At 39.1% G+C, this 27,369-nt stretch overlaps 1 protein-coding gene across 1 annotated transcript in view; it reads left to right on the forward strand.

Annotated features, from left to right (window-relative positions):
* PIGN (phosphatidylinositol glycan anchor biosynthesis class N) overlaps window positions 1–27,369 on the forward strand; it is a 100,040-nt gene that overhangs the window by 23,259 nt on the left and 49,412 nt on the right. The window contains 8 exon segments of the mRNA XM_030970994.1: window positions 1,355–1,461; window positions 7,448–7,572; window positions 8,799–8,929; window positions 13,564–13,680; window positions 17,566–17,606; window positions 19,135–19,194; window positions 20,260–20,352; window positions 22,222–22,277. Of these exon segments, the coding sequence (XP_030826854.1) occupies window positions 1,355–1,461; window positions 7,448–7,572; window positions 8,799–8,929; window positions 13,564–13,680; window positions 17,566–17,606; window positions 19,135–19,194; window positions 20,260–20,352; window positions 22,222–22,277 (730 nt within the window).

Here is a 27,369-nt window from a genome sequence, read left to right on the forward strand (position 1 = left end):
TGACACTATGGAAAAGCACAACAACATTCTATCCTCTTAGACTATCAGTCATCCTGGCAGTGATGGACAGGACTTATTTCTTCTTTTGAACTCATTTATCCAGCAATTGAAATTCTTGCATTCACTTTTAATGCCTGGCAGTATTTTCTTCCTTTTCTTTTAAGCTGAGAACTGTAGTGAGTGTTTTGTGTTATAAGTAGTAGTAACATCTCCAGAGGCACAGGGGAGAGCTGCATCAGAAAATCTGTGCTTTCATCTTCCTGGCCTGAAATGCCTGCATCCCTTTGTGTGGGTCTCCACATAATCTTGGTTAAGCAGCTGCCTTATCCTGGGATGTTGGTTCATTCACAAGCCTGGAAGCTTACACCACTGCGTTATATAGTTGTGACATGCAGCAGATCGAATATATTCTCTCTGGTCATCAACTGATTGAAGAACATTTTCCCCTCTGAGAGTTTATATAGTCAGAGTATGAATGGCACCCCTGAGCTGTAACAGCTCTGCCATTGATGGAATTGTTTAATTAAACTTCACCTAGCTTCAAATCTGTTCAGGACTTCTGAAGTTTAATTTCTTGCCAGTCTTTGTCTTTTCCTTGTCCCCTCCCTTCTCTGCTTTGCTCCCTTGACAGTGAGTAGAGAATGGTGTTGCCTTGTCCAAATGCTGTGTTTGCACATCAGTGGCCCTTGTGTTGTACTTTGTGACTGAACATAGTTGAGTAGTTCTCCCTTTTCTGTTTTGCATGCTTCTTTTAAAGATGCAGACTTTGAATGTTGTCTCCCTGAAGTTGCCCATTGGGCCTTTGGTAGCTGGAATTGAAGTACAGTAACCCTCCTGATGCCTTTGTTATATGTGATATGTTTTCCTGTGGAAGAGACGTCATGGATAAGGCATTATCTTGTATGATTCAGTTGAACTACCAAAAGCTGAGCATATTTTTCTTCAACAGTCTGCCCCCAAAACACGTGTTCAAATGAGACTATGAATATGTATCTTCCTTTGTTAGAAGTTTCTCTGTGAAGTTCTTTGTTTCAAAACCAAATTCTTTTTAATTTGCTTAAACTGGGATTTGGTTTTCTCCTATCTGCTTTTCCACATTTTACTTCCTTGCCTGAGCATACTGGATAACATTGTTCCACATTCCTCTGAGGTGCTGATAAGCTAATGAGGTAAAATATTATCCAGGCTTCCAAAAAGGATTAATTATGGGAAAGTTTAAAATAAGAATAAAATTCCTTTGACTTCTTTCAGGATCATAATTTTTGGTAGGTTTCTACTCCTGTGCAAACTATTTTTGACTATGAGAAAGGCAAAAAATCTTGTATCTCGTATGCCATCTATATTGTTTTTGCAGGTGCTACTGGAGATCATGTTTATACATTTTGTTATGCAGCAGAAAGTGAAGACTTTGGAGCAGAAGATGCAGCCAAGCTTGATATGTGGGTTTTTGATCACGTTAAGGTAAGCAGAGACTCTTTTTATGCTATGTGTTTATAAAAAGCACAGTTGTATGTTAACTTTATCACAGAACCTGTTAACACGTTATCATAGATCTAGAAAGTATGAGAATTTTGAAAGACCTATCACTTGGGGTCATAAGTAAAAATTTCTTGAATCAACTTTCATGACAAGTGTAATAGATGCTTAAAGGAAATAGTTGTCATTTAGTGCTAATTAAAAAATTAACACTAATAAAAGTACCCTATAAAAATATTCTTGGCTTTGTTTTGTTTGCCTATAATGTGAAACCCATCTTGGAGTACTATAGACCTTATAAGCTCTTGAATGCAATTAGTTAAGGATTTTATAACAGCTGTTGCAGCATGATAGAAATGACAAGTCTTCGTTAGGAAAGCAATATAAGCAATATTATGGACTTATTTTTTTGTCAAGCTGCGTGGCTTTTCCTCACAGATGTAGCTGGCTTCTAATTTTCTGCTGTGGCTGCCAGAGCAGACACAGTTTGTTTTGTGGGACAGAGTGTGAGGTAGAGGCAGCCCAGGACTCAGAGCTGTAGAATTTGTTGCTGTGGTGCTCTGCTCAGCTGACTGGGGTCAGTGCTGGTTCATGACTGTTGTTTTCTGTGACACTCTCACTGTGTTAATACTCCAAGGCACATGATTTCTGATTATTTGTTAATTCCTGTATTTGTTATTCCATTCCATTATGTTATTCCACTTGTTTTGGATTAAGAAATGCTGGTAGTGGGCATTGGTGTATAAATGTCTGTACCACTGAAGCAGTTAAGTGAGTTACTTTCTGGATCTCATAATGATGTTAAGGGAGTTTCAGACTTAAAATTTTTTTCACAAGATCTCTGGGCTGTGTATGCATTAGTATAGCTAACCAGCATAAATAAAATAAAAAAATTGAAATAAATCAATAAACCAAATTATCATCTATTTAGGAAGTGAAAGGTAGCTCTGCTTTAAACAGTGACATAGGGTGGAAAAGATCATTATAGTTTGCTAATTTTCAAAGGAAGTGATTTTCTGAGTTTGCAGGTGAAAAGACGTTTTTTCTGAGTGCCATCATTTCACTGAATGTGCACTTGTGCCACATTGTGTGTTGTAATGCATATGAATAATACAAATCAAATTAGGCTGTCAGTTACACTTGAATAGCTGTTGTCATAAAGTTGCACCCTGCTGTCATTTGGAGCTGCACAAGTATATGAGGGTGGTACTACCTTTCTTTTGCTTCAGAACACCTAATGGCATTTATCCTTTCAAGCTATAATGATATGTTTAAAATATATGTCATTACTGATTACTTTTTCCTTGGAGCCAGCACCATTATTTTTAAGACTTATTTTGCCCATCTAAATTCCATTCTGTGGATGGATAGGACTTGATTGACTGGCATAAGCCACACACTCCATTAATCATCTCTTCAACTGCACATCAACAATTGCTTCAGGAGTGTGAAACTTGGGGCTTACTGAAACCAAGGTCACTCTCCTATTCTAGCTCTAACAACTTTCAGCTGTGCTAGTGAGATTATATAGAAGTAGTAATGACATTATGCTGGAATCTAAATTCTGCTTTGCCTACTTATTTTTTTCCTCTTTTGTGTTTTATCTCAAGTATTTAACAATATGTTGTTTAACTTGTGTGTTGGCCAACGTGGTCCCTGGTTTCTGCCTCTTTAGGAAACAAAAGACACCAAATGTACTTCCTCTTTACTCTGCAGTCCACAGGTCCCAAGCATTGTGAGGGCCGCTTGTTTGGGGCCACTTCCTCTGCCCCAAAACACGATGGAGATAAAACGAAGAATGGCTAACTTGTGCTTGGGCTGCTAGTGCTGGCACTCTGAAATTCCTTGTTGTCTTTCAAAATGCTAACCAACAGTAAATTATCATCAGGAGATGATAAACTCTAATTTTATTTGTATCTATGCTTAAATAATGAGTAGAAGAAAAATGTATGACACTCAGTAGTTCTTGTCCTGTCTCCTTATGATACAAGGTGATCATAGCCCTTTCTTGGGACAGAAAATACACCACGGACTAGACTCTGTGGGATTTTTTATCTACAGCAGTGTGAAAATTCAGCAACATTAAAGTGCAGTAATAACTTGGGAGTGGTTTGGAGTTCCAGGTGGGCATGGAGTTCATGGACTGTGGTTTCTTTCTGGTTTTTGAGTTGTTTGGGGCTTCTTCTCGTGTGTTTGTGTTTTGTTTTGTTTTTTTTTTTAAGAAGCTGGCAAAATAATTAAGGAGTGGAGTTTAATCGCTGTAACGTGACTTGATTCTCAGTAAAAGAACTTTTACTGAAATCACCATTTGAGTCTGTGCTAAAAAACTAAGGAGCAAAATACTGGGAGTCTAGATTAACTAATGGGAAAAAAAGATTTTGTTGGTGCATTTCTGATTATTGAAAATATTTTGTGGCAAATAGTTTTGAAAGATTCAACTTTTTTTTTTTTAGCGTAAACAGTTTAAAATTCTAGGAACTCAGTCTTGGAGAGGAGTTCCAGTAACGTCCTAACCACAATTTATTATGTTCAAAGGGTAGGATATTCAGTTAATGTCTTCTCACTGAAAAGGACATGTAGATACAGATGGCAAAAAATTGTGGTTTTTTTCCTTTATTCTTTTCTCATTTTGAACATAGTATTCCATTCTTCCTTTGTCTTCTTTCTGCTGGAGAAAGGCCACCCAAGCCTTCAGACTGTCCCTTCTGTGCAGGGTGGTGGATGGAGTCCAGAATTGAATTATGTTAAACTCTGAAGCTCTGCAGATAGTGCTGTGACTGGATGTTGATTTGTGCCAGTGAATTTCAATACAGATAGCTCTGCTCTAATTAGCAGCGCAATGGTTTTATGATTCATTTAAAATGTGTTAGTGTCTTGTGTATGATCATGCTCAAGGGATCTAAACCTGGCAGATATGTTTGTCCTGCCTTTGTACTTTTGTTTTACATCTGAAAACTGGCATAACTACTTAAACTCTCCTAGCAGCACAAATCAGTGTGCACGGCTTTAAGCAGCCAATTAAATTAACTTGTCCTAGATTAAGGAGCTTTGTGAAAGGGAAGAGTTTGTTTGGTCTCTCTAATACATGCAGTCAGCAACAGTTTATCAGCTCTACTAAAAAATCATGCTTCCACGGAAGACACTGTTTGAGGGAACAAAAAGTCCCCAATTACATTTTAAAGTCCATATTTTGTTCAGACATCTGTGAATCATTTGTTAGGCCTTATAAATAGTCTTTATTTCTTCTTTGCTTTCTCCCATTGGAGAAGGGAGATGATTAGATCAAGATTTCACATAGTTATAACTAAAATTCTGTTGTAGTGGTTTACTTAGTACTACACTTATAATTAAGTTCACACTTTGATGTAAATGTTTTAATGGGGAACTTTGTGCTCATCTTAAGGTGCATATAAGTTGTTACCAGTGCATTATTTTGTTGCTAGCTGCCAGAAAATCAAAAAAAGTTGCCAGAATAATTTAAAAACAAGGTTGAAAGGAAGCTGTAGTCATCTTGAGTCCGGCTCTCTGAATGAAGGAGGTTCAGTTAGAGCAACATGCTCAGGCCTTGCCCAGTCAAGTTTTGAGCATCTCCAAGGGCAAGCCTTTTAAGCATCTGTTCCAATATCTGACTATAGTTATGGTTTACCAAATAATTTTTAAAAGGCTGTGTCTTACTGTAGTTTTTCACATTCCACATTGTTAGTGTCTCCCTGTGTCATCTCCGAGTCCCTCTGATCAGTCTGGCTCAGAGGATGGAGATTCCTTTCACCCTCAGGGCAGATGGTTGTATACAGCAATGGGACCTCTCTTTATCTGCTTTTTCTTGAGACTGGAAAAACTGAGTGCTCTCAGCCTCTTAGTTGATTACTGCTTTCCTGAAACTTCTTGGTGAGATTGAGCTTGCATATACAGTGGAGGCAATATTACTGAATAGAGGAAATAAAAGGGAAGCAAGAATAAAAAAGAGTGAGACAGGAAGATAGTTAAAATAGAGTGATGGGCTGGAAACTAGTGTTGAGTAGAAGTAGGACTCAAGTTTTGTGAACACAGAGTACCAAAAAGAAGAGGCCTTTAGCAGGCTGTAAAGAGATACAAGGATACTTCTGTACAAATAGTTCAGCGACATCCAGAGCAAGGTGAAGTGTTTTTTTGCCCTAGGTATGTTTGGTGCCTGCTTGCCAACTCACCACCAATCCAGGCAAGCCTCCTGTTGTTTTTTGGGATTTTTTTTCAGTAAACCATTTTTGTTCAAATGTCATGGGATAAAGTTTGCTGTTTACTCTGGGAAGAGACGTCACATCTTAGATTGCACTCATCTTCCTTTTGTCTTCTTGTTTGTAATTGGCCAGAATTTGGGCATACTTTTCTGGCTGCTGTTGCTCTGGCTTATGAGGTGGTTGGGACTGTGAAAGTGGGATGCTTTTGGTTTATCCTGGGACTTGTCTGGTGGGAGAGGAGAAGCTCAGGCCTTGCTTTCCTCTGAATGATTTCTTTTGCTTAATCATTCTGTGATAGAAAAACATACGCCTTCTAATATTGATCTACATTTTAAGATTTAATTTTGGGAGTTTTCCTGTTTGTCCTGTTTGGGAGTTTTGTCCTGTTTCCTGTTTTGATAAGCTTTGTTTTGATTTCCTTTTATTTAATTAAAATTAAGGAAACAGTTTTATTGTATGCTGCAAATTTCTGGTGTGCTCTGGAAAGCTTCTTCAGCCTGTGGTCAAATATGTGCAGGTGGACGGATCTCTGTGGGAAATGAAAATCTCCTTAAAAATAATTACATTGCTATTTAATGTAATCGGATTTTGTCCCTGTATCTTTATTTAAAATATCTCTGGACTTTGGTCATGATTTTGTTTGGACAAGAGCTGAAGCTGAGAGCTTGCAAATATTAGTCCATGTGGCTTGTGTATACTCAGGGAGTTAGAAAAGTGGAATTGCATACTGCCATGGTTTCCTGGCACAGCTCACTGTGATATCCTTGCTGCCACTTTGGTCTTCCTCTGTGTACACTGACTTTTGTTTATACAAGGCATGAGCTTTAGATTTTAAGAGCTCCATCACTGTCACAGCTGCGTGGTGGACTGCCCGGTCTTCAGTGGCAGAAATGCTTCCGTGCCTCTACCAGCATTTTCCCTGGACCTCTTGCGTGAAGTTCAGAGACACTCTCACTTATGTTAGTGTACTGAAAGGTTCTCTAGATGCCTTTTTGAACTAAGACCCTCCCCGACATTGTTTCTTTGGGCAGTGCTGTTACTAAGGAGCTGATGCAGGAATAGCTGTCTGCCTGCATTTTGCATTGCTGCAGCGTGGCTGGTCTAACATAGAATAGCCCTGTCAAGACTCATTCAGTCCAAGGGGAAAATTCTCCCCTGGCATCTGCCTCAGGGATGCTTAAGTAGGACATGTGCAAGGCAGATGTATGTTCTGTAGTTCATGTATTTGCAAAGCATGTCATGTTTTGTTCTGTTTCATTGAGTTTCTGCAAACAAATTGTAGCTTGGTATCTCAGTCCTGCAGAACCTGCTTCCAAAGCAAGAATATTTGAGACCTTTGCTTCCGATTTAAATTCAGTAATTCAATAGAAATGTAAAGCCATAAGTGGCACTCAAGAGTGGTTCATCAGTTTGTTTATACAGGAGGCATAGAAGGGATGATTTTTTTTGCCTATGCAAATTAAAAAAACCCCTGTACAAAACCAAAATAAACCAACAAATAAAAACCCAATAAAAAAAGCCCAACAAAAGAACACTTCAACATAAATGTTGTCTTAGATAAGCAGGAATTTGGACTGACCTTACTGATAGTAGTTGTCCTCCAAGCTGTAAATTGGGAAGTCATTATTTTTCCTCTTTTTAATCTAATAACTGCAAGCATTTTGACATGGAAACAGCAGTGTTTTACTTCTAGTAAGATGCTTATCTTCTTCCATTTTGCTCAGATTAATTTATTAATGGCTTATTCCATACAGAGCTTCTTTAATTCTTCCAGAAACAATCAAACATTGTTCTCTGCACTGAATGAAGAAAAGGTGGTTCTGTTCCTGCATTTGCTAGGCATAGACACCAATGGACATGCTCATCGGCCAAACTCAAGGTAATTGAGACATTAAGCATATCTTTCTTACTAGTTTTAAATGCATATAGTGACTTTTTTAAGAGTGCAATTTGTCAAGCCAGAAACAAGAGTTGTAGTATTGGGGGTCGCATATGTTACCATGATCACCTATGTTCTTAACGTTTGGAGTTTTGTTTTTTATGGTCCCATGTGTAGAAATGACAGATTTTTGCTTTATACTTTATGTCAGGTTATATTACTGTATTCAAGTCTGATTTTTAGCAATTTTCTTAGTTGCAGCCAACACATAATCTAGAGGATATGTAGGAAATGCAGTTTTAAATATAAAATGGATCCAGTTTTCAGATACCCAACTGCTGAAGTGATATCATTGAGTTTATAGACAACAGTAAGCTCAGCAATAATGGCAAATTCTGGCATTATGTTTTGGCTTTTTTGTTACACTTAAAAAAAGAGCAGAGTTTAGATTAACAGTTCTTGTCACCAATTCGTCTTGAAGTGTTATTCTGTGTGAACTTTCTTTTAATTTCTTCACATCCTGCTTTGCAGGATTTTATGTCTTTCTCTTGATCCTTGCATACTTTTAAAATTCTCTGATTTCCTGCATCATTATAAAGTTCATACTTGATGTTTAATGCTCATTTATTATGATTTTTTTACAGAGTTTTTAAAGTGACTTTAGCAACAGATAGGAAATTGTCTGAAAGTCAGTCATGCTCAATCACTTATTCTAAAATACAAAATTTTTAACAAAATACAAAATTTTTGTTTAGCTTCTATTCCAGGAAACTAGGATCTGTCCTGATCTATAAATCATCTCAAAACACTGACTGCCTGGTGAGATGTTTCTTTGCCATTTAGTTACCAGCTTAAATTTTTGCAACTTACAGTTAAGGTGTTTGAGTTTTCCAGAATTCCTTAGTTTTGGCATTCTGCTTAACTTGCTTGGCAGCTGTGAGTAGTAAAATTATAGTGTTATATCAAGGACAGGACAGATTTGAAGTATAAATCCATTTGAAACTGTGGTTTCAGTAATCTTCAAACTGTGCTGCAACGATTTAATATCTCAGTAAGACTCAGAGGAGGAGAGATTTTACATCTAGGAAGCCTTTTGTTAGCTTGATGTTCATTTGAGATTAAAGCTTCCTATACTCAAAGGGCTGGGCTTTATGGCTATGGATAAGTTGCTTTATACCAAGTGTGAGAGCCACCTGGAATGTAACGTTTTTTTCCTATTTTTCAAGGGAGTACCAGGAGAATATTAAACAAGTTGATGAGGGTGTGAAAGAAATTGCTTCATTGATTGACAATTTCTATGGAAATGATGGAAAGACTGCATTTATTTTGACTTCTGACCATGGAATGACAGATTGGGGTGAGTCTTTAAATATTGAGTCAGTTGAGTTTATGGGCATCTGGTATGTGATTAGAGAGCTCTGTGCCATGAGAAGCTTTGGAACCCCTGCTTTGATTTGGTATCCTAAGTGTTGCTTGTGTATGAAAATCCATGCAAATTGCTGTGACAGCTGCATTCCATGTCTGGACAAAAAAAGACACTAAGTTAAAGCTTAATTTCCTCACTGGCTGCTAGTAGGAATAGAAAGATTGCTGCAGAAAACCACCTTAGGCAGGAGATAGTGTTATTTGGCTGCCAGCAGCAAATTTGGTTTTGTTTCAGCCCATCTGGGAGATAGAGGTCTCACTTTGGTGCTCTAAAGCACCTGGAAAAGGTGGGAAGTCTGTCCAGGAGTTGGTGAAAAACTGTACAGAGAGATTTTGGGAGGGTGCCGAATCTTTTTGCTTATTTTGGCCTTTTAAGCACAACAGAAAGGAGGGGACTGCTCTGTGATCTTTCTAGAGGAGGCTGGTGCTGGAGACAGGTGAAAGAGCTGAGAGTACAGAGCAGAGAGTGAGGCTGGGCCAACCTTGATACCCACAGAGGAGACTTGTGAAGGGTATGGCCACAGTGGCCAAATGCTTTGAGGGCAGATGAGAAAAGTTTGAGGTGCTAAGTTCATTTAGGCATTTTTCCCTAATTCTTTCTTCTTTCAAGAATCTTAAGAACACTCCTGTCCTTGTGTGCAGCCAGTGAAAATGATAAGTCTCTCTTCCAATGCTGTGTGTTTGCAGCTACTAATATGACACTTTTGAAGCAGGGCTGCTCCAGGCATGGTCATGGCAAAACAGCAGTCAGCATGTTACTCTCTGTGTGAAATCCTAAAGTTGTTCAATTGAGGAGATGCAGATTTTTTCTGTCATCAGAGATAACAAAATATTTGTATATTTTTCCAATCAACCTAATTACCGTCTGTTTATTTGCAAAACAGTCCATTTTGAGTAATATTTACTGTTGAGCCGACTGCCACTTGCAATAAAATTTTAATTCTGCTGTATTTTTCCTATATGTTTCAAGAAATGATTTCTTTCTTTTTTTAAAGAAGGGGTGTGTGTATATATATTTTTATATATATGATCATAGGGATCTCAGGAGGTCCAGCCACCTGCTCAAGGCAGGATTAGCTTTCAAATCAGACACAGATGCTAGGGCTTATCAGCAGGGCCCTTAAAATGTCAAAGGGATGGAGCCTATGCAATCATTTTGGGCAGCCTGCTCTGCTGCTTGCCTGCCCTCATGGAGGGGGAAAGGTTTTCTTTATCTGCAATCTGAACTTCCTTTTTGTCAAATTATACTTGTTCTGTCATGCTCCCACCGTGCACCACAGTGACACTCCAGCTTCATTCTCTCTGAGGCCCCCTCACATTGGGGCGCAGGCAGGCTGCTCTGCTGTGTTCTCCCCAAAACTATTTCTTCTCCAGGCTGAGCAAGTCCCAGTCCCTCAGTATTGGAATAAAATCCCAATATTACCAGGTGGAATGTGCCTGGGCTTGTCTGGCCCTCGCTGCTTGACCAAAGGCAGCAGCCATGGTGTTTCACCTCAGAGACACCTTTGGTTAGTTGTATGTTGCAGGTAGGCTCTTGGAACAAGTCCAGGCAACAGGAACTCAGGCTTGACCTGTGATGGAGAAGCTTTAGGCGAGGCAAAGAGGAAAAGGAGATGGATCCGGCTAGGGGGTCATAATCCAGAGTTTTTTCCTGGGCATGCAGGCCTCTGAATGTTGCGACAGCTCCAACCGAATAGCAACCGCATGGTCCCGTGTCTTTTTAAGCTCGGGGAAAGGGGGAGGGTAAGGGGTAGGTGAGCTACCAACCAGGTAGGAGGGGAGGAAGCTCAGGAGACAAATGACACTTGGATGACCCAATTGTCCCCAGGACTGAGAGGCATCTTTTGAACTTCACCTATCAGACAACGGCCTTGCTGACCTTCTGAGATTGATGGACAGCTCTCAGCAGGAGGCGGGGAGAGAGGGGAAGGATTACTACACCTGGGAGGAACTGGGAAAGCTAAGACAGGACATTGCTTCACACTGTAACACCTCAGCTGCTTCTCACAGGGCAAGTGCTCCTCACTGAAATCATTCCAGATGATGGGTGTCTTTCCAGTACCAAAGGAACCCAAAGCTGGATCCAGGGTCTAGAGGTTGTCTCACAGATACTGAATAGAGAACAGTCCTTTCCCTGTACCATGCTCCTGTTAACAGTGCCTGCAGTGCTGTTGGCCTTCCTTGCTGCCAGAGTGAGCTGCAGGCGTGTTCTCATTATGCACTGGATCCTTTGGAGGGGAATAAAAGGTGTTAGGAGTAACTTCTTCAGGCTTTGAGAACCACTGGTCTGTCATAGTTTTCTGTCGTCTCTTTCCGTCTTGAAGGAAAAGCTTGATCATGTGCCAGAAGTGTTAATAACTTTGAAGTTGACTTTAGTGATTCTGAGAGCAAGCCCAGAGGTTCTGTTCAGGCCCATTGTGAGCTGTCTGAAGAATAGTTCAGGAGTTTTAATTTGAGATGGTTGGTACTATCAGGCCCTGCTGCAGCCTTTCAGTGGTTATTTGCAGAATGGGATGTGTGCTGGTTTTAAAACAAATTAAACATTGGAAGGATGGGGGGGCCTATTAGGGTAAAGAATAGGATCTGACTTATACAAGATCAAAGACATTGTGGTTGCTGGCAAAAGCCAATGATGTCACTTGCTTTCTCAGTCTGACCCCATGATTTTGCTTTAAATTGATGTAAAATGGAACTGCTGACCACCAACGCAGGGCATTCCATACCCACCCTCACCTTGGCCTCTTGTTCCTGCTACCATCCTGGCACAAGTACCTGTGCTGGTCTATGGAACAGACAACTAAACAACAGCACCCTTTTCCCCCTGTAGGGGGATAGAATATAAGAAAAATAAAGAGTGTAGAAAGTAATCTTACCCTTAAGGAGTTGCAGTTGGGCCAATTATCAAAGATTAGGAACCGGCCTAACTTTAACAGGCCACAGCTGTAACCAGTGAGAAGAAGATTGCTATAAAAGAGTGGGGTGGCTGGTTGAGAAGGGAACTGCAGTCAGTTGGCTCCTTTGTGAAGAAAAGAGTCAGTGCTCTGAGGAGCTGCCCATGAGAAACACCACGAAGGTATGAAACTCTTGTGATAGGAGATAACAGTATGGAACCCCTGCAATAAGATGACAACATCCCCCCTTTTCCCTGAAAAGGTCTATTTGGAAAGTGCTTGAGGTGGAGCCTGGAACTGACCCAGCTGAAAAGAATTATTTTTCTTCCCCTCTTGTTATTCAGATCAGAACTGAAACAGTTCTTTATAACAGGGAGGGAGTGGGTACAGCTGCCTCTCTCAGCTCTATCTGTCTTAAAGTATTCATAGAGGCAGAATCTCAGTGAAATGCTGATGGAGCTGGTGGCTTGGCTAAATTTGCCTCCTGCAGTAATAAGAATATAACTGATATAAGAAATAGTCCGTGATCTGTGGAAAATACAGGAAGTGCTCTCTCCATAAGCGCTTTTTCCACAAGTTCTTCAACGAACAGCAGTTGTTGCTGTTTTTTGAGCCCAGAGAGTGTCCACCAAGAAACATCAGAAATCTAATTCGCAGACCAGTGTGTTCTTAGGCTTTAGCCTGTTTAAAGTAAGCAAAGTTGACTCTTCATCTGTGCCACAGTGATTGTTTTAGGGACAGAATTAGGTATGCTGTTGGGAATAGCCTTGAGGTTGCACAACAGTATGCTTTGTCTGTCCTTTGTATTTATTAAAATTTATAGACAGGGAAGAGCATGTGTCTGTGCAAATATAAGGCAAATGTGTAATATTGTAGACCATACAGGGACCCACATAGGGTTTGTATAACAAAGTCCTTCCCTTTGAGGCTGAGTTCTCTCACTGCTCTGGTACCTCACCCACTGGGTTCAATGACCAGCGTTTCTTTCAAGCTTGTGTGGCTCCCGCTTTAGTCAACTGCTGCTGAGATGTCATAGTTTTCAACCTTCCTGCTTTTGGTGGCTGATATGTTAAGCTGGAGGGAATCTGTTTCCCCAGGGAAGAAAGTAATGTTTTATCAGTTTTTAAGGAATGTGCTACTAGACTCTAAAACCTTAAAAATTAACTTCAATCACTGTTGGAAAGATGACAGTTGCAATGCTTATTGCTTCTTGGTTTTGAAATGGAAGTCTAATTCTTATTCAGAGGTCAGTTCTATGTGATTTTTTTTCACATGTGCCTAATATTACTGAAATCAGGCGTTCTTGGTTTCACTCAGATGCTCAGGATAAGCGCATGTACATGTTTTGAGCTGGTAACTCCTCCATATGTTGAGGCTTTAAAAAATATTATGGCTTTATTTCCTGTATGTTAAAAATTTGAGGTTTTAATATAAAAAGTTCTATTTATTTAGTCTTGACTTAACTGATACTGATTTCCCAAGTTGAAACTTGAATTTAGCCCTTATTGTTAGTGACATAAAAATAAGCTATGAAGTTGGAATAGGTTGTCTGTAGCAGGCTTTTAGTATGTCTGTATCAAGAGCTTAGTATATGTGTGCATATTTTTATTGCATGTAGATTTTTGTTTTTACAGCACGTCTAACGTTTCTATTTTTCTTGTTTGGTGTATCTTAGGATCCCATGGAGCTGGTCATCCCTCAGAAACTTTAACACCGCTGATTGTTTGGGGTGCTGGGGTAAATTACCCACAGAAAGTTACAACCCAGTTCTTTGAAGACAATTTTTTGAAAGGTAGGTGAAATAGAAGACTTAAGTGAAAGATTCTGGTGGAAACTGAGATGTTTTTAACAATTACACCTGTTGAGCTTCACTAACTTCTGTTCCATTTCAGAAAGTGTGATTTGCTTTGTGTGATGTGTAAGGAAAAGGTGACAGGGTATGCCTAAGCAAGCTACTGCAAAATTGGGTAGATAACATCAGTCAGTTTTCTTTTCTAATCATAGAATTGAAGACTTTCTCTCTTTGTTGACAGGAAGCTATTTGTGCTCCTAAAACTTCATTCCTTAGAGAATGAAGGAGACTTAATTTTTAACTCCCAGATGTTGAATCTATTAGTACAGAAACATAAGTTGACAAGTTCAAAGACTCCTTTCTAACTTCACAGCACAACCCTGTGGACATTCTAGGGGCTGTCTTGTCTCATTTGCATATCCTTGCAGCTGTTGTGCAAACGTAAACAGCTTTTCTTAATGAAAAACTGTGATTCTTCACTGTTATTTTTCCCTTTTCTAATTTAAGAGAAAACATTTTTTTTAAATAATGAGTTTTTATTATTTCACATACATAATGCAATAAACACTGTTTTACTGAAATATCAGTGGGGTTAGAGAGTCTTTAACACAGAATTAACTTATTCAAGCTCTTCCTCTTTCATGTGCCCCATTCTTGTAGCCTGCTCTGTTTCTTAAGATGCCTTCAGTCTTGGGTTGTTGCTCATGATCAATGAGGTAATGACTTCCTATTTTATTGGATTGTTTGTCAAGGTACATTAGAGAAAACAGACACAAATTACTTCAGCCCTGAGGTTTCAACTCCGCCCTGCTCTCAAGAAGGTATTTGGTAACAGTTTAGGTCATTTCAGAAACAGTGCTAACATTTCACTCTTTGTGCCTATCTGCTGCTATAAAACGATGATATCTGTGATAAAATTGAAAATGAGTTGTAGGAAAAAAGAGAAAACGGAATAAAACAACTGATTTTGGTGTCAGTGATGGCTGATCTGCTAGACTTTTAAGGACATTTGATATCTAAGGGTTGATCTGTAATAGCTGAATTTTACATCTGTCAATTTCCTTGATTCTCAGCAGCTTTAGTGCAGGCCTCAACATTTGACTTCAAGTCATGATGAAAATTATGCAAGAGATTTCAAAAAAGATGAGCATTGAGCTGACTCCCAGGTGGCACAACAGGGAAAGCTATATGGCCCTCATCTGTTAGGCAATGTGTATTTACTTAGAGGATGACATTTGTCTGCACCCTGCTGTGCCTGCTTCATATTTTCCTTCTGATGGTTAAAAAAACTAGCAAACCAAATAACCACACAAAAAAACCAAGCACACCAGAGCAAACATCAGAAACTCCTCCATTCATTTTTTAGCAGCTTTACATCTGTCAAGCATGTTATTACTTTGTTTAGACACTTAACCTTACAGGTTCTTAATTGGCAGGGATAATCTCCATTGGAGATACTCTGAGTATCTTGGGAGTTTGAATTTCTGTTTGAGTAATAAGTATCTTCTTAAAAAGGGACTGTTCTCTCTACGGTAGTACATCTGAGCTTCTAGTAGGTTACGTAGCTTAGAAGTAAAGAGAAAATTGTTGAAATGGAACTTGGCACTTGCACAGGTCAATACAGTTCAGCTACTCCATTGTTACAATCCCAGATATTTTCACAAAGGTAACATAGAAAAGCTGTTTAAAAGAGTTCTCTTGAAATGTTCTTTGAATCTCTTTCCTGCTCCATACAGCTGTGTGAAGGGGAGGAGGGTGTTTTCAAGACTGCTGTGTCACTGCTGTATGCAGGTGTCAGGCTTACATTTCTAGTTGCATGCTCCAATGTTCAAGTTCTTTCATCTATTGACAATCCTTTCTAATTTCTCCAAGTGTTTATGGAAATATTGACAGAACATTTCTAATGCTGACAAACTTCTTATGATCTGTTCAGTGCAAGCAGGCTGTAGGCAGCTCAGTGAATTGTCTTCTCATTGTTGCCATGGAGGGTTCATACCCCCAAAGGCAGTGCCAACAGGCAGGACTTAGCCTGTCCAGTTTGTCACAGAGACATGAATGTGTTCCTTGGATGGCCAGAAGGGCACAGAGTCTGCTCTGGGTTGGCAGCCTTCTCCTCATCAGTTTCGTCACCTGTGCTCTGCCTTCCCTCAGGCCTGCTCTTGGAAAGATTTGTTATGGCAGCCTTGCATCCTGTGGGCGACATTACCCATTTGGCCACTGGTTTGACCCTTCTTCAGCAGGAAAGAGAATACAGAACTGCCCTCTAGCTCCTCAGGGGCTGATGGCTGGCCCTGGGGCACAAGCCCAGAGGAGCTTGTGAGTGAAGGCACAACCTCCTACAGCATCAGGACGTGGGGTGCTTGATACAAGCCTGCTTTGTAGGGGGCTCAGCCTGCTTTGGCACAGCTGAGGGAGCTCAGTGTACCCTCCACTAGTTTGGCTTCTGTGCAGTTTTACATGAGATTTTCTTTGGATGTTCCCTCATCCTCAGCCTCTTTTTGAACTGGGACTTCCCTGCTGTTTCCCTGGACTGTTTGCATCTGACAGCTCAGCAGGCTGCAGTAAAAGCAGGGCAGGATAAAGGCAAAAAAACCCTTTATAAAGTGGGTGGAAAACTGCTGAGCACTGTACAGGAAACCTAGACAGTGAGCTGGAATCATAAACCAGTGTGGGCAGCATGCACAGCCAAGATGCCTCACTCCTGGGATTACAGCCTGGACTGGCCAGTCCGTAGGTGTGTCACAGTCCTTAGGAGTTCCTGGGCTCAGTGTCCTGTGGCTCTTGGTCCCAAGCAGATGTCTTCAATTCTGCGTTTTGGAATATCTGAGTAGAGCATGTGGAGATGAAAAAACTTCTGACAAATAGATGTTTTCTCTAGCAGAGACAGTTTCTTCCTACCTTAGGCACATTTTGTGTGTGCATAGATAGTTTTCCAATGTTTTTCTTTGGAAAACTGAATTTAAAGGGAAAACGGGCAATTCGTTTATATAATAGAGTCTGTAGAAATATAAATCCATTTCCTTTTCTGGGAAGCAAAAGGAAGCAAACTTGTACCTTTTGGCATGAGTTTAACAGAATTGATGGTTAATGCTGCTAATGCTTCCCCTGTGTTGCCATGGGAACTCCCCTGAGCTGTCTCACTACTGTTAGAGTACAAGTCTGCTCTTCAGGGTGCTTGTGGGACCAAGTAACAGTGGATCTGTACTCAGACACTCCAAGGTAGCAGTGGTATGAACTAATTGCTGGAAATAAGTTTGGTGTATGCAATACTGCAGATGTATGAAAGAAAAAAAACCAAAACCAAACCTTGCTAAACTCTGTTTTTAAATAACTCTCCACCCTCAAAGAAAATAGGCAGTTTTCTCTTTATTTCCTTAGAGGTCACTGTAGAGCAGGGAAATAATATAATTTTCAGCCAGGTTTTTGTATGATGTGCGAAAGCTTTAGGATCTAATGTTTGTACCATGCTGTACCAGTGCATTTAGGACCTTGGGTTAGCCTTTTTTACAAACTATTGAAGAGATGCTGTAAATCTCCTAAATCTGAGTTTGATTCTTTTAGTTGGCACAGGAGGTAATACATCACCGTGCTGAAAAAAAATAAAAGCCTTGGCCTTTTTTTCACTGATCTAGGTCACAATTGCAGGCAGCAATTTATCCTGCTGGATAAAAGAAATTGTGAATTGAAATGAATGCATTTTGTTGTTTCTGCCTGTTGAGTTCCATCTGTAACCCTTCTTGAGCTAGCGTCCTAATGTAAAATCATAATTTTCTTTACCAAAACTTTACAGAAAATGGCAACAAGATAGCAAATGTCAGCTGAACTTGAGCTGTCCTTTCAAATCTGTGTAGATTAGCTGTTCAGGTGCTCTGTTGTTTCTTGCAGAATGGAAATTGGAGAACTTGAAGAGGCTTGATGTCAATCAGGTATCAAACACATCTAATTTAATAGTTCATAAGTTTTCCCCTTAAATTATGAGTTTTGTGTGAGTCTAAGTAATTTACTTAATTTGAGTGAATGGTCACACCAGTGTACCATTTCCCTAGAAACAGGAACCACAATGACATGATGAGGGTAAGTTTAAATTGCTTGTTGACAAGCAATTGACAGCTGGAAACGCAACTTCTCCTGAAGATGCATTATTGCACCATTTATTTAAGTGATCCCACACGGCTGTAGGAAGAGTGCAGTACAGTATACCAGGTCCCCCAAGCTGCTGTCACGAAATCAAAACCATTTCTTGCTATAGTAGTAAACTGTGGGTTTTTTTCATCTGGTGATTGTGGCCCAAATATTTTGCAATTTAGACAATTAGTGCTGTCGAGGAAGAAAAGAATGTGAGCAACTTTTCCTTTGATCCTAAATCAGTCAAGCTTTTTTAAACTGTGGTGCTTCATCATCCTACAAAAATCAATATACGAATAACAGACTCCAAACCTACTCAAGCAAGGGAAATAATCTCATGCTAGAAGGTTCAAATTAGGAATGTTCTGGATCAACTTCTTTCAGCAAACCCTTAGTAAAAAACTACAAAAAAAGATTAGTTTTCTTCTCAGGGTTCGTAGGAGTTATGGCAATGTTATTTTGAGACTGTAAAGAAGAGTCTTGAGTATTACTTTGCCCTGGATAATGGAGTTCCCAAAGACAGAGCTTTTGCCCTGTAGTACACGTGGGACTGTGGGTAAAAATAGCAAATGAGACTTCTAATGATCATTACACTCCAAGTGTATTGCTCTTCACAAATAATGGTTTGGAGACTACCCAGTAGTTCTGAGGCTGGAGCAGTGCCTGTGGTTTCAGTGTAGTTTTTTCAGATTTATGCTGGAGAAACAAAGAATTTTGGTGTGTAATTTTATATTAAAGGAAAATATAAATGTGGCAAGAGGGAGTGTTTATTATCACAAATAGAAGGAAATGATAATTTATTTTATGAGATGCCTTGGTGTAGATTGAAAGGCCTTTCTGAGGCCTGACTGGACATAAAAAAAACTGCAGGAACTCCTTCTGAAGGGGAGAAGGTGAGTAATCTGCGCTGTGGAAGCATGGAATAAAGAATGTTGTGAAAAGCAGTATATCCAGAATACTGCTTAAAACTGTAAATATGAAATTAGTTCTTTTGGTCATATAAATAGTCATAAAAAGTGATATGCCTCTCTGAGTGCAGTAAAGGAGGTACTGAATTCCTGCAAATAAATACTGGGCTGGTTATGTTTGCTTTTTAGATGAAACGTATTTTTTCACGCTTGTTCAGCAGCAGAGCTTCACATTTTGAATCTAATTACGCCATGACTACTAGAAACTAAAAAACCAAAAAACTATAAAGGACAGTTGTATGTATAACCTGGCAATATTACATAATTATCTTTTGCATATGCAGATATGTTAAAATTAAGCTGAATTTATTATCTCTGGAGTCTGAAGCTATGTTAAAATGGAATGCTTCTGTTTGCACAGGCTGATATAGCACCACTGATGGCTTCCCTTATCGGTGTGCCTTTCCCCCTGAACTCTGTGGTGAGTACAGATGTTTTTCTATGTTATAAAAATCTGTTCACTATAAAGGAAAAGGTGCTGGGGGCAAGACTTGAGGTGTGTGAGGAGAAGGATTACAGATTTGTAAAGGTGCTATAGGGTGTGAAGACTGCTTGTAGTTTTATGTGTGTATCTTTAGAGTACAAACTTAATTTTTTTTAATGTATTGTTTAGGGCTTTTAATTGGAGAGGCAGCTGGTCCTTTTGTAATCTGCAACTTTATACTCTTGAGCTATATAAAAGTCTTTTGTTGCTTTGTTTTTATGGATGGTAAAAATACAATATGGTTTGAATAACACATGATTTTGATCATGAAAGCTAAGCCTGTAAACAAGCCAGTTCTTGCAATTTAATGTTCAATTATTTCTTGATTCAACTGGTGTACTTTCTTCAGACGTTATCTTGTGCCTCTAATTTAGTGAAGAGTCAGATGGCTTTTTCTTTTAATTTCTTTCATGTATTATTATATAGTTCAAAAGTTGCCTCATAAATACTGAATTGACAAGTAGCATTTCATTAGTGTGCTGTCACACTGCTAGTTTCACATAAAAAACACCTATTTACAGCATAGTTTTTGGAATATTTCTTCTGGGGACTCTGTCCAAGGAATTGTCCCCTTGTCCTGCACTCATTGCTGGTTATGTGAAGAAAGCTGCCCAACACAGGGTGACATGGGAACTGCTCCCTTTCCTACCACAAGTACTGGATTGTGTCAGGCCCATGTGAGGCTTTGGGTAGAAGACTATTAGGAGTATCAAAAATAGCTTTTGATCAGGGGTTGAGTTTATATTATTTTATAGTATATAGTTTGGTAACAACTTCTGTTATTTATGCTTTTTGCATTCCTGTAGAAGCTGAGATATTACAAACAATCCCTATAATGTTGCAAATCTGTGTGAGAAGAGTATTTTCAAAGTAGTTACATGAGTTATTTCAGCAGTAATTTGAAGTGTTCTTGCTGCTTATTTGGCCAGCAATTCAGTTAAGAGAAATTCCTGTTATTTAATTTAATTTTTTTAACTTATTATGTGTATTTTTCTTCCTCAGGGAACTCTACCTCTGGAGTATCTGAACACTAGTGCTCTTTTCAAAGCAGAGAGCATGTTTACCAATGCTGTTCAGATTCTTGAGCAATTTAAGGTACTAAACATATGGTAAAAAAGCCCAACTTATTTGAATAATAGTTGTTGCTATGTGTAACTGTATGACTTACCCTATCCACAGTGTGCCAAGTTGAAAGGATTAAAATTGAATGCACAGTCATTGCATTGAATAGCTGTGAGACTTACCTGGGAAAGCTTGAAATACTTTAATAAAGAAGTTTGGTTGGCTTTTTCTAAGGAGAATGAATAACTTTTTTCTTGCTTCTTAACAAAAATGGTGATGTTTATTGTTGTTAATGTAAACCTGCTTGCAGTATGTAGGTAGAATGCTGGTACCAGAGAAGGGAAATAATGCCTTTGCAATGGGGGCTGGGAGACAAGGCCTTAAATCAGGGTCACTACACAAACAGATCAGAAAGGTAGAAGGCTCCTGTGCATTAAAGAAATTAAATTAGTGGCCTAATTAACTTTTAGCTAATGCTGTTATATCTGTTGTTTTGCTTTGCAAGTGTTCATCTCTGGTTCCTCTGTCTTGATTCATTTAATATTGGATATTACATTATGAGAACACATGAGTAGTCCAAATAATAAAGGTTCTGTTTCACTAAGCAGTGGAGTGAGAAACTGTCCAAAATCCCAGTTTTGGCAAGGCATGGAAATACTCTGAGGGAAAACCATCCTCCACAGACAGAAGCCAAGACACAAAAGAACTGTTATCCTGTCTGGAAATTCGTGTCATGATAGTGAAACAATGAACTAGCATGAGATGACCTGCAGGAGATTAACACCTCCAGCATCTTCTGTCCCTTAGTGAATGCCAGCTTTGCAAAGGTGTGGATACCAGGGTGGCAGTGTCAGCAGCAGAATCACTTTGAAAACTATGGTGGAGAGCTGGCATGTTGACAGGAGAAGTAACTGGTGGGGTTGGGTGTGAAGTTTGAAGCATGCTGATATCACCTCTGTGGTTGGAAGACCTCTGCTTTAAGAATTAAGGATGACTCAGATATTTTTCAATTAAATTGGCATCTTGGAGTTTGATTAAAAAGCAAAGTAGTTCTGCTTCTCCTTTCCTTTGAGCTTACTTTTGTTCTGTTGTTCTGCAGTGCTGGGCTATTGTTGTTGCTGGCTTGTTTTTAGCATTGTGTTGGGATGATCCTGTCTGCACTTCCTTTGAATTTCTTTTTTCTCTGCTGAAGCAGAAGTAGACTGGCTTAGACATGCCAAGTGGATTTTTACTTTTCCCGTGATGGGCTGACTTGACCACAGTTTGTGCTCCCTGAAGATGATGTTGCCTTGGACAGATAGGATGAAATGTGTGGGTTCCTACTTCTAGCTGTCAGGTTTTACAAGCAGCATGCTTAGGAGGTTCCTGACTCCACATTATGCTAACAGTCAGACTTGAATCAGGCAGTTGCAGGATGCCTTAAAGATGTTTTGGAGGACCTTGGACAAAGTGTCTCTGATGGCATCAAAACCTTCTATTTTGTATTTGCATATTTTTGTCCATGTGCAGGTTAATTGATTTACAGCATTGCTTTGGCAGTGTTTGCTGCAGTGTACTGGTGCCTGTCTGGCATAAATGGTGCTGGTTTCATTGAGGGCAGTTGTCACTGAAGCCTTGTAACACTTCTGTCCATGTCTTTCTTTTATCCTGGAAACTGTAGAAGGCCTTCTGAGAAAAGCAGTGGCTGGAGCATGGTTTATTTTATTTACTTTAGAGCAGGTCTGAGTTTGCAGGAGCTCAGAGGAGTTGTGCGTACTGGAGTGTAACACCCAGGTATTGAGAGTGTGATTTCATTCCTTTTCCAAAGTCTTACACATCTTTGATCTTTTGTAGTTTAATTCCTGATACAATTTTTAGTCTTGTTGCCACTTGAATGTAATTATTTAATGCTCTTTTATGCAGGTTAAGATGAGTCAGAAAAAGGAAACTACATTGTCAATTCTGTTCACACCATTCAAGTAAGTGTCTGTAAAAACTATGTATATTTTACCTGATTGTGTGTCTTACCACTTGCTTTGGTATTTCAGTGAGCTGCAACAATACATTCAGTCTCTTAAGGCTTTTTTTAGATGATAGTGTTTATCTGACTATGAAACTTTGCACTAGAACTCGATGTAATTGACTGCCTCTTCTCACCAGAACTTTAAGATAGATTTATTTAAAATCTATTCCTTACATTTTATTTTCCATTAAGGGTTATTTGTCTAAGCTTTTTTTGACACTATAGCTGTATATATTGCACTGATTTTCTTTCTTGCTATACTTTGGGCATTTTTTCAGCATACTTAGGGAGATACAAGTTCCTATAGGGTCAGGAAGTGCAATCTATTAATTTTTATAGATATATTTATGTAAAGGTTGAACTAAGAATTTTTTCTTCTGTGATTTAAATGCTAATGAAGAATAAATAAAATGCATTGTATCCAGAAAAGAAGCCTGCAACGTTTAGCATTTGTGTTGCCTAGTCTTAGTGTTTCCAGGGCTGTTTAAGGAGTCTTTGTAGTGATTTGTGTATCTGGGAACTCTGCTCTAGTGTATGGAACAGCTACTGCTTCCCTCACCCTTCTGTCTTATCTAATTAAAGCTTCTTTTTCCTTTTCCTTTCTTCTGTAAAGGTTTTTGAAAGCTTTGCCATGGGTGGATGTGATAGTGTTCAGTTCTGCTCGCAGTTGGTGGAGTGCTCCAAAAATGCCTTGTCACCAAGAGCAGCTGTTTTCCTTTGGGAACTAGAGCAATGTTAATTAAGATCTTTAAATCATAGCAGCAGTAAAATGTACTTGAGTCACTTCCTGTGAAGCATGTTTATTGTTAAAGATGATTGCTGTCTGTCTGAACAGACAATTGCTGTGTTATTTTATACCTCTAGCTCCTTCAAAGGGAAAGGTTCAAGACAGACCGTGAGACAAAAGTCAAGTTACTCCTGGGCACATAATGAATCCTTTAGAACAAATTCTGAATAACAATGACAGCTGAATTATCAAAGAATTTACTGATCTGTGTGAAATAAAATGCCCATGTGCAAAGCATAGACAGTTCTCTTTGATAAATAACTATTAGTTTGATTTCACAGCTCTTTCAATTTTACCTTTCCTTGAGAAATAAGACTGAGTCTATACAATAGGATGTGCTGTTCTTAATGCTATATTTATCTTTAAAGGATCTAAGTATTACCAATTGCCTTATGGTTTGCTTTTTTATGATATGTTGGATTGTTTTAAGTGGAAATGCCAGAGACATTTTTCACTTTGAAAATGCTACTAAAACTTGGTATAAATATATTGTTACTTTGGTATGGTCCACTGCAAAAATAAGGTTTATTTTCTTTAGATACTCTACCTTTTTTTCTGAATCAAAATTTGGATTAACAATTGTTCCAGGAAATGTTTTTATTTGACACCAAAATAATTCCTTGCATGTGTGAGTGTCATGGATGGAGTGATGCACCCCGCTCATCAGAGAGAAGTGACAACTATTTCACAGTGTTTGATAGTAAATGGCACAGTGGTTAGCAAGATTTAGTGACAAGGTACACTTGGTTATTTACTGCATAGAGGATGGGTCAGAAAAAGCTGTCATGGAGATCCTCCTGTTGAGTTGTGAGATGCAGAGAAGACCCCCTTACATTCTAACCTCCTTCTCAGAGGGAGTTTAGATGCAGCGGGGTCCAGAATTAGTTCCAGACTTGGTTGGTGATTCTGGGGGAGGCAGGAATCCGCTACCACAGTAAAATACCTTACAGGAATGTTGTGGGGGGTGAAGACTTTTTTTGTTGCTTCAAGATGATGCTGTTTATTCATGCTAGGAAAGCAGAAAAAGACTCACCATGGATGGTCACACACTAATGTAAATACTCACCCACAGTGTGCTGGGAGTAGTTTGGCCACATTCTGATTAGTCTTCACAGCTCTCCTTGACTTTCAAAACTTGGCTCATGTCTGGGAAGCTACCAAGGGGTTTTGTCCAACCTCTTACTAATAGTTGGGATGAAGTGGTTGAACGCAAACATACTTTTAAACAGATAAGTAACTTCCTAGTGCTCCAGCTTGCAGGAACCAAAGGAAGACTGAAGGTAGTTTTAGGCATGACCTGTCTATAGATCCACCCCTCTTTCACATGCAGATGACTGAATGTGTGTGCAATGAACACAAGCCTGAACTTCAGCTGCAGGTACATGATCTGATGCATTAGTATAAGGCAAACCACACCTGTTCTTCACACAAATTATGCTTGAATGAGAGGGAAAGGCATGCATCCCCTTCTCCTGTCTTTGTTGAGACACTTTTTTGGTGGTAGATGGAAGGGTGTAGAAAGTTATGATTGCTTTTTCAGAAGTTAAAAATGCTAAGGTGGGGACACCTACCTCCTGTCCAGAGCAAGAGAAGTCCTGGTGTGCTGTGCAATGTTTCAGAGTCATTGGTATTTGTATAGAGGTGGTGTTTCTGCAGAGCTGTATGCTATTGAGAGTTGTCAGCCCAGGTTTAATATCAGGTTTGACCCCTGATCTCTATTAACCTATGGTCGGCCTTACCTGCTGCTGCAGCTGAGCATAGCTCTGTGCCGTGTGTCTGCTCTACTGTACTTTCATTCTGACACAAAGAACTTCTTCCATCTCTGTTCGTTTTCAGTTGCTGTACAAAGGAGTTAGACTCATTTTTAATCCTTCTAGTGCCTGAAACATGTAACTTGAAGCTCAGCAAGTGTATACTCCAGCTTATTATTCTTTTTTCCTTCATACTTTATTGGAGGTTAGTGAAGGGTAATTCATGTCTGAAGTGCTTTGGAATCATGGAGTTATGTCGAAAATTTTAAATACTTTGTTTGTGACTATTACAGATTTTGTGTTATTTCAGCAACTTGGTGACCTGAAAATAAAGATATCTCTAAGAACTGGATTTCTTTCTTCAACTACATCTCTAAATAATTTAAGACTGTATAATAGAAATGTAGATGTGAGTGCTAGAAGAACTCTGAGTTTAGAATTTCAGATAGAGACATTCTGGTTTTAGAGGTGCAATTACTAATGAATATGTAGTTTTCAGAATAGGGGAGAAGAGAGGATATATTCACAAACAATGTGTTCTGTAGAAATTGCAACTTAACAGAAACTTAACCTGGACTTAATTTTTTCAGTCAGAAATAACATTAAAATATTTGTTCTGACATTCTGAGGGAAATATCCTGTTTTCTAGTTTGATTTTCAGGTGTTTTAGTACTGAGTGAGCAGAACACTGTTTGTGACCTTCAGCTGCAATGACTCAAAAACCACTGTTTGAGTTGTATGTTGAATATATTGCACCAAAAGCATTAAGCTAGTGTACACATATATATTTATAGATAAAATAAGCCTATTTTGAAAGTGTTGGCAATGTAGGAAGAATATTGAATTGATATAAAGCTTCTGATTTCCACAGGGAATCTCATCCCTGGCAGAAGTGTGGCTGGCACAGTGGACAGGAAATGAAGGAGGCCAGTAGATATGTGCCTTTCCTACTTGGATCTAAATTGCATCTCTCTGAAATCCATCTGTCAGGTGTATAATGATGAGAAGGAGGATGGAGCTGATCATTGTGTTATGTGATAGAAACTTCAGTAGTGTCTACTTGACCAGACTTGAGGGGGTTAGAGTTTGAATAGCTCTATCTATTAATAAGGATGTGTCTGGCTGCCGGTAATGCCACTTTTGCTTTATCAAAGTGCCTTCATCAAGGAACAAATCTGGGTAAAAGTGTATCTTGAGGCTACTTGTGAAACTGTTGAGAATACATTTCAGAAACTCAGCTCCAAGTGTTTGATTCTGCAAGGCAAGGTGCAGTATCCCTTGCTGAGACTGAATACTTATCTGCAGTTCTAGTTGGATATATGAAAGAAGTTAGTATCTGAAGTTTGTTTCCTTCTCACTTCCTTTGTCTCCCTACCTTTTTTCCCCAACTACCAAAGACATATTTTCAAAAACCATTTGCTTAGCAAAATCAGAGGCTTTTCTCAGAATTGTGAGAAGAAAAGCACAATGCTTTGACCTTTATGTGTAAGAAAAGGAGGTGCCAAGATACCAGATGCTTTGAAGGAAGTGAGAGGACAGATCTGAAGACTGCTGACAGAGGAAAACTCATGTCCAGGATAGTGAACTATCTTAGCTTTCTGACCATGTGATGCACCTTAGGGCAACTGCCAAGCTGGCACAGCTCAAAGACCAGTGTGCCAAGGGGCCAGATGCTACTGTTGCAAAATCATTCCCAAAGTTGGCATCTCTGGCCTGTGGAAGTAATCCTACAAGAAGTATCAGAAGGACAGGGTGGTGTGGTGAGTAAATGGTGCATCAGTGTTGCCCTAAAATCTGCATAACCAATTAGTGCAATTCTATTGTCCCAACAGGTACAAGAGATTTAAGATAATAAATTATACAAAAGCACAGGAGTCCTTTTGCATAGTCCTGGTGTATCCAATGCTTTCAGGGATGGCTGTGCTTCCAGCTGGTCAGGTTCTGGTCCCTCACAGTAAGATGGCAGGAGCAGTAGTTTGAGAACCACCATCTTCAGAAAAAAATCCAAGGGATGAACAGCTGAAGTATAATTAGTGCTTGCTTACCACTAGCTGTGCTTTTTTATTGAATGTCTTGAAGTTTTTATCAATAATGGTTGCGGTTTTTTAATCAGGAAATAGAAACTTGACTTTAAATAAGATACTTGAGCTATCTTCTCATATATGACAAATCCCATACCACCTTATGCTGCACTTTTAAAGTAACCTAATTGTCTGAATACTGCATATTAATCATACCAAATAATTACTTTTGTGTGCATAATCAAGTTATAACTTGCATATTTAAATAGACAGTCACTGCATTTTTAATGTGCAGTGTACATGTATTAAATAAAAATGTATTTCTCACCATATGAAAATGTAACTCTTCCTTTGCTCCATCCTCCAGTATGAATTGAGATATAACTCCCTTAAACATTTGTATGGACTTGGTGCAAGGAAGTATCAATCATGTAGAGGCTGTCTTTCCACATAATTGCCCATTATGTATTTTGTCAGTGATAGAAAAGA

This window comes from Camarhynchus parvulus, chromosome 2 (genome assembly GCF_901933205.1).
Source record: "Camarhynchus parvulus chromosome 2, STF_HiC, whole genome shotgun sequence".
Classification (NCBI taxonomy): domain Eukaryota; kingdom Metazoa; phylum Chordata; class Aves; order Passeriformes; family Thraupidae; genus Camarhynchus; species Camarhynchus parvulus.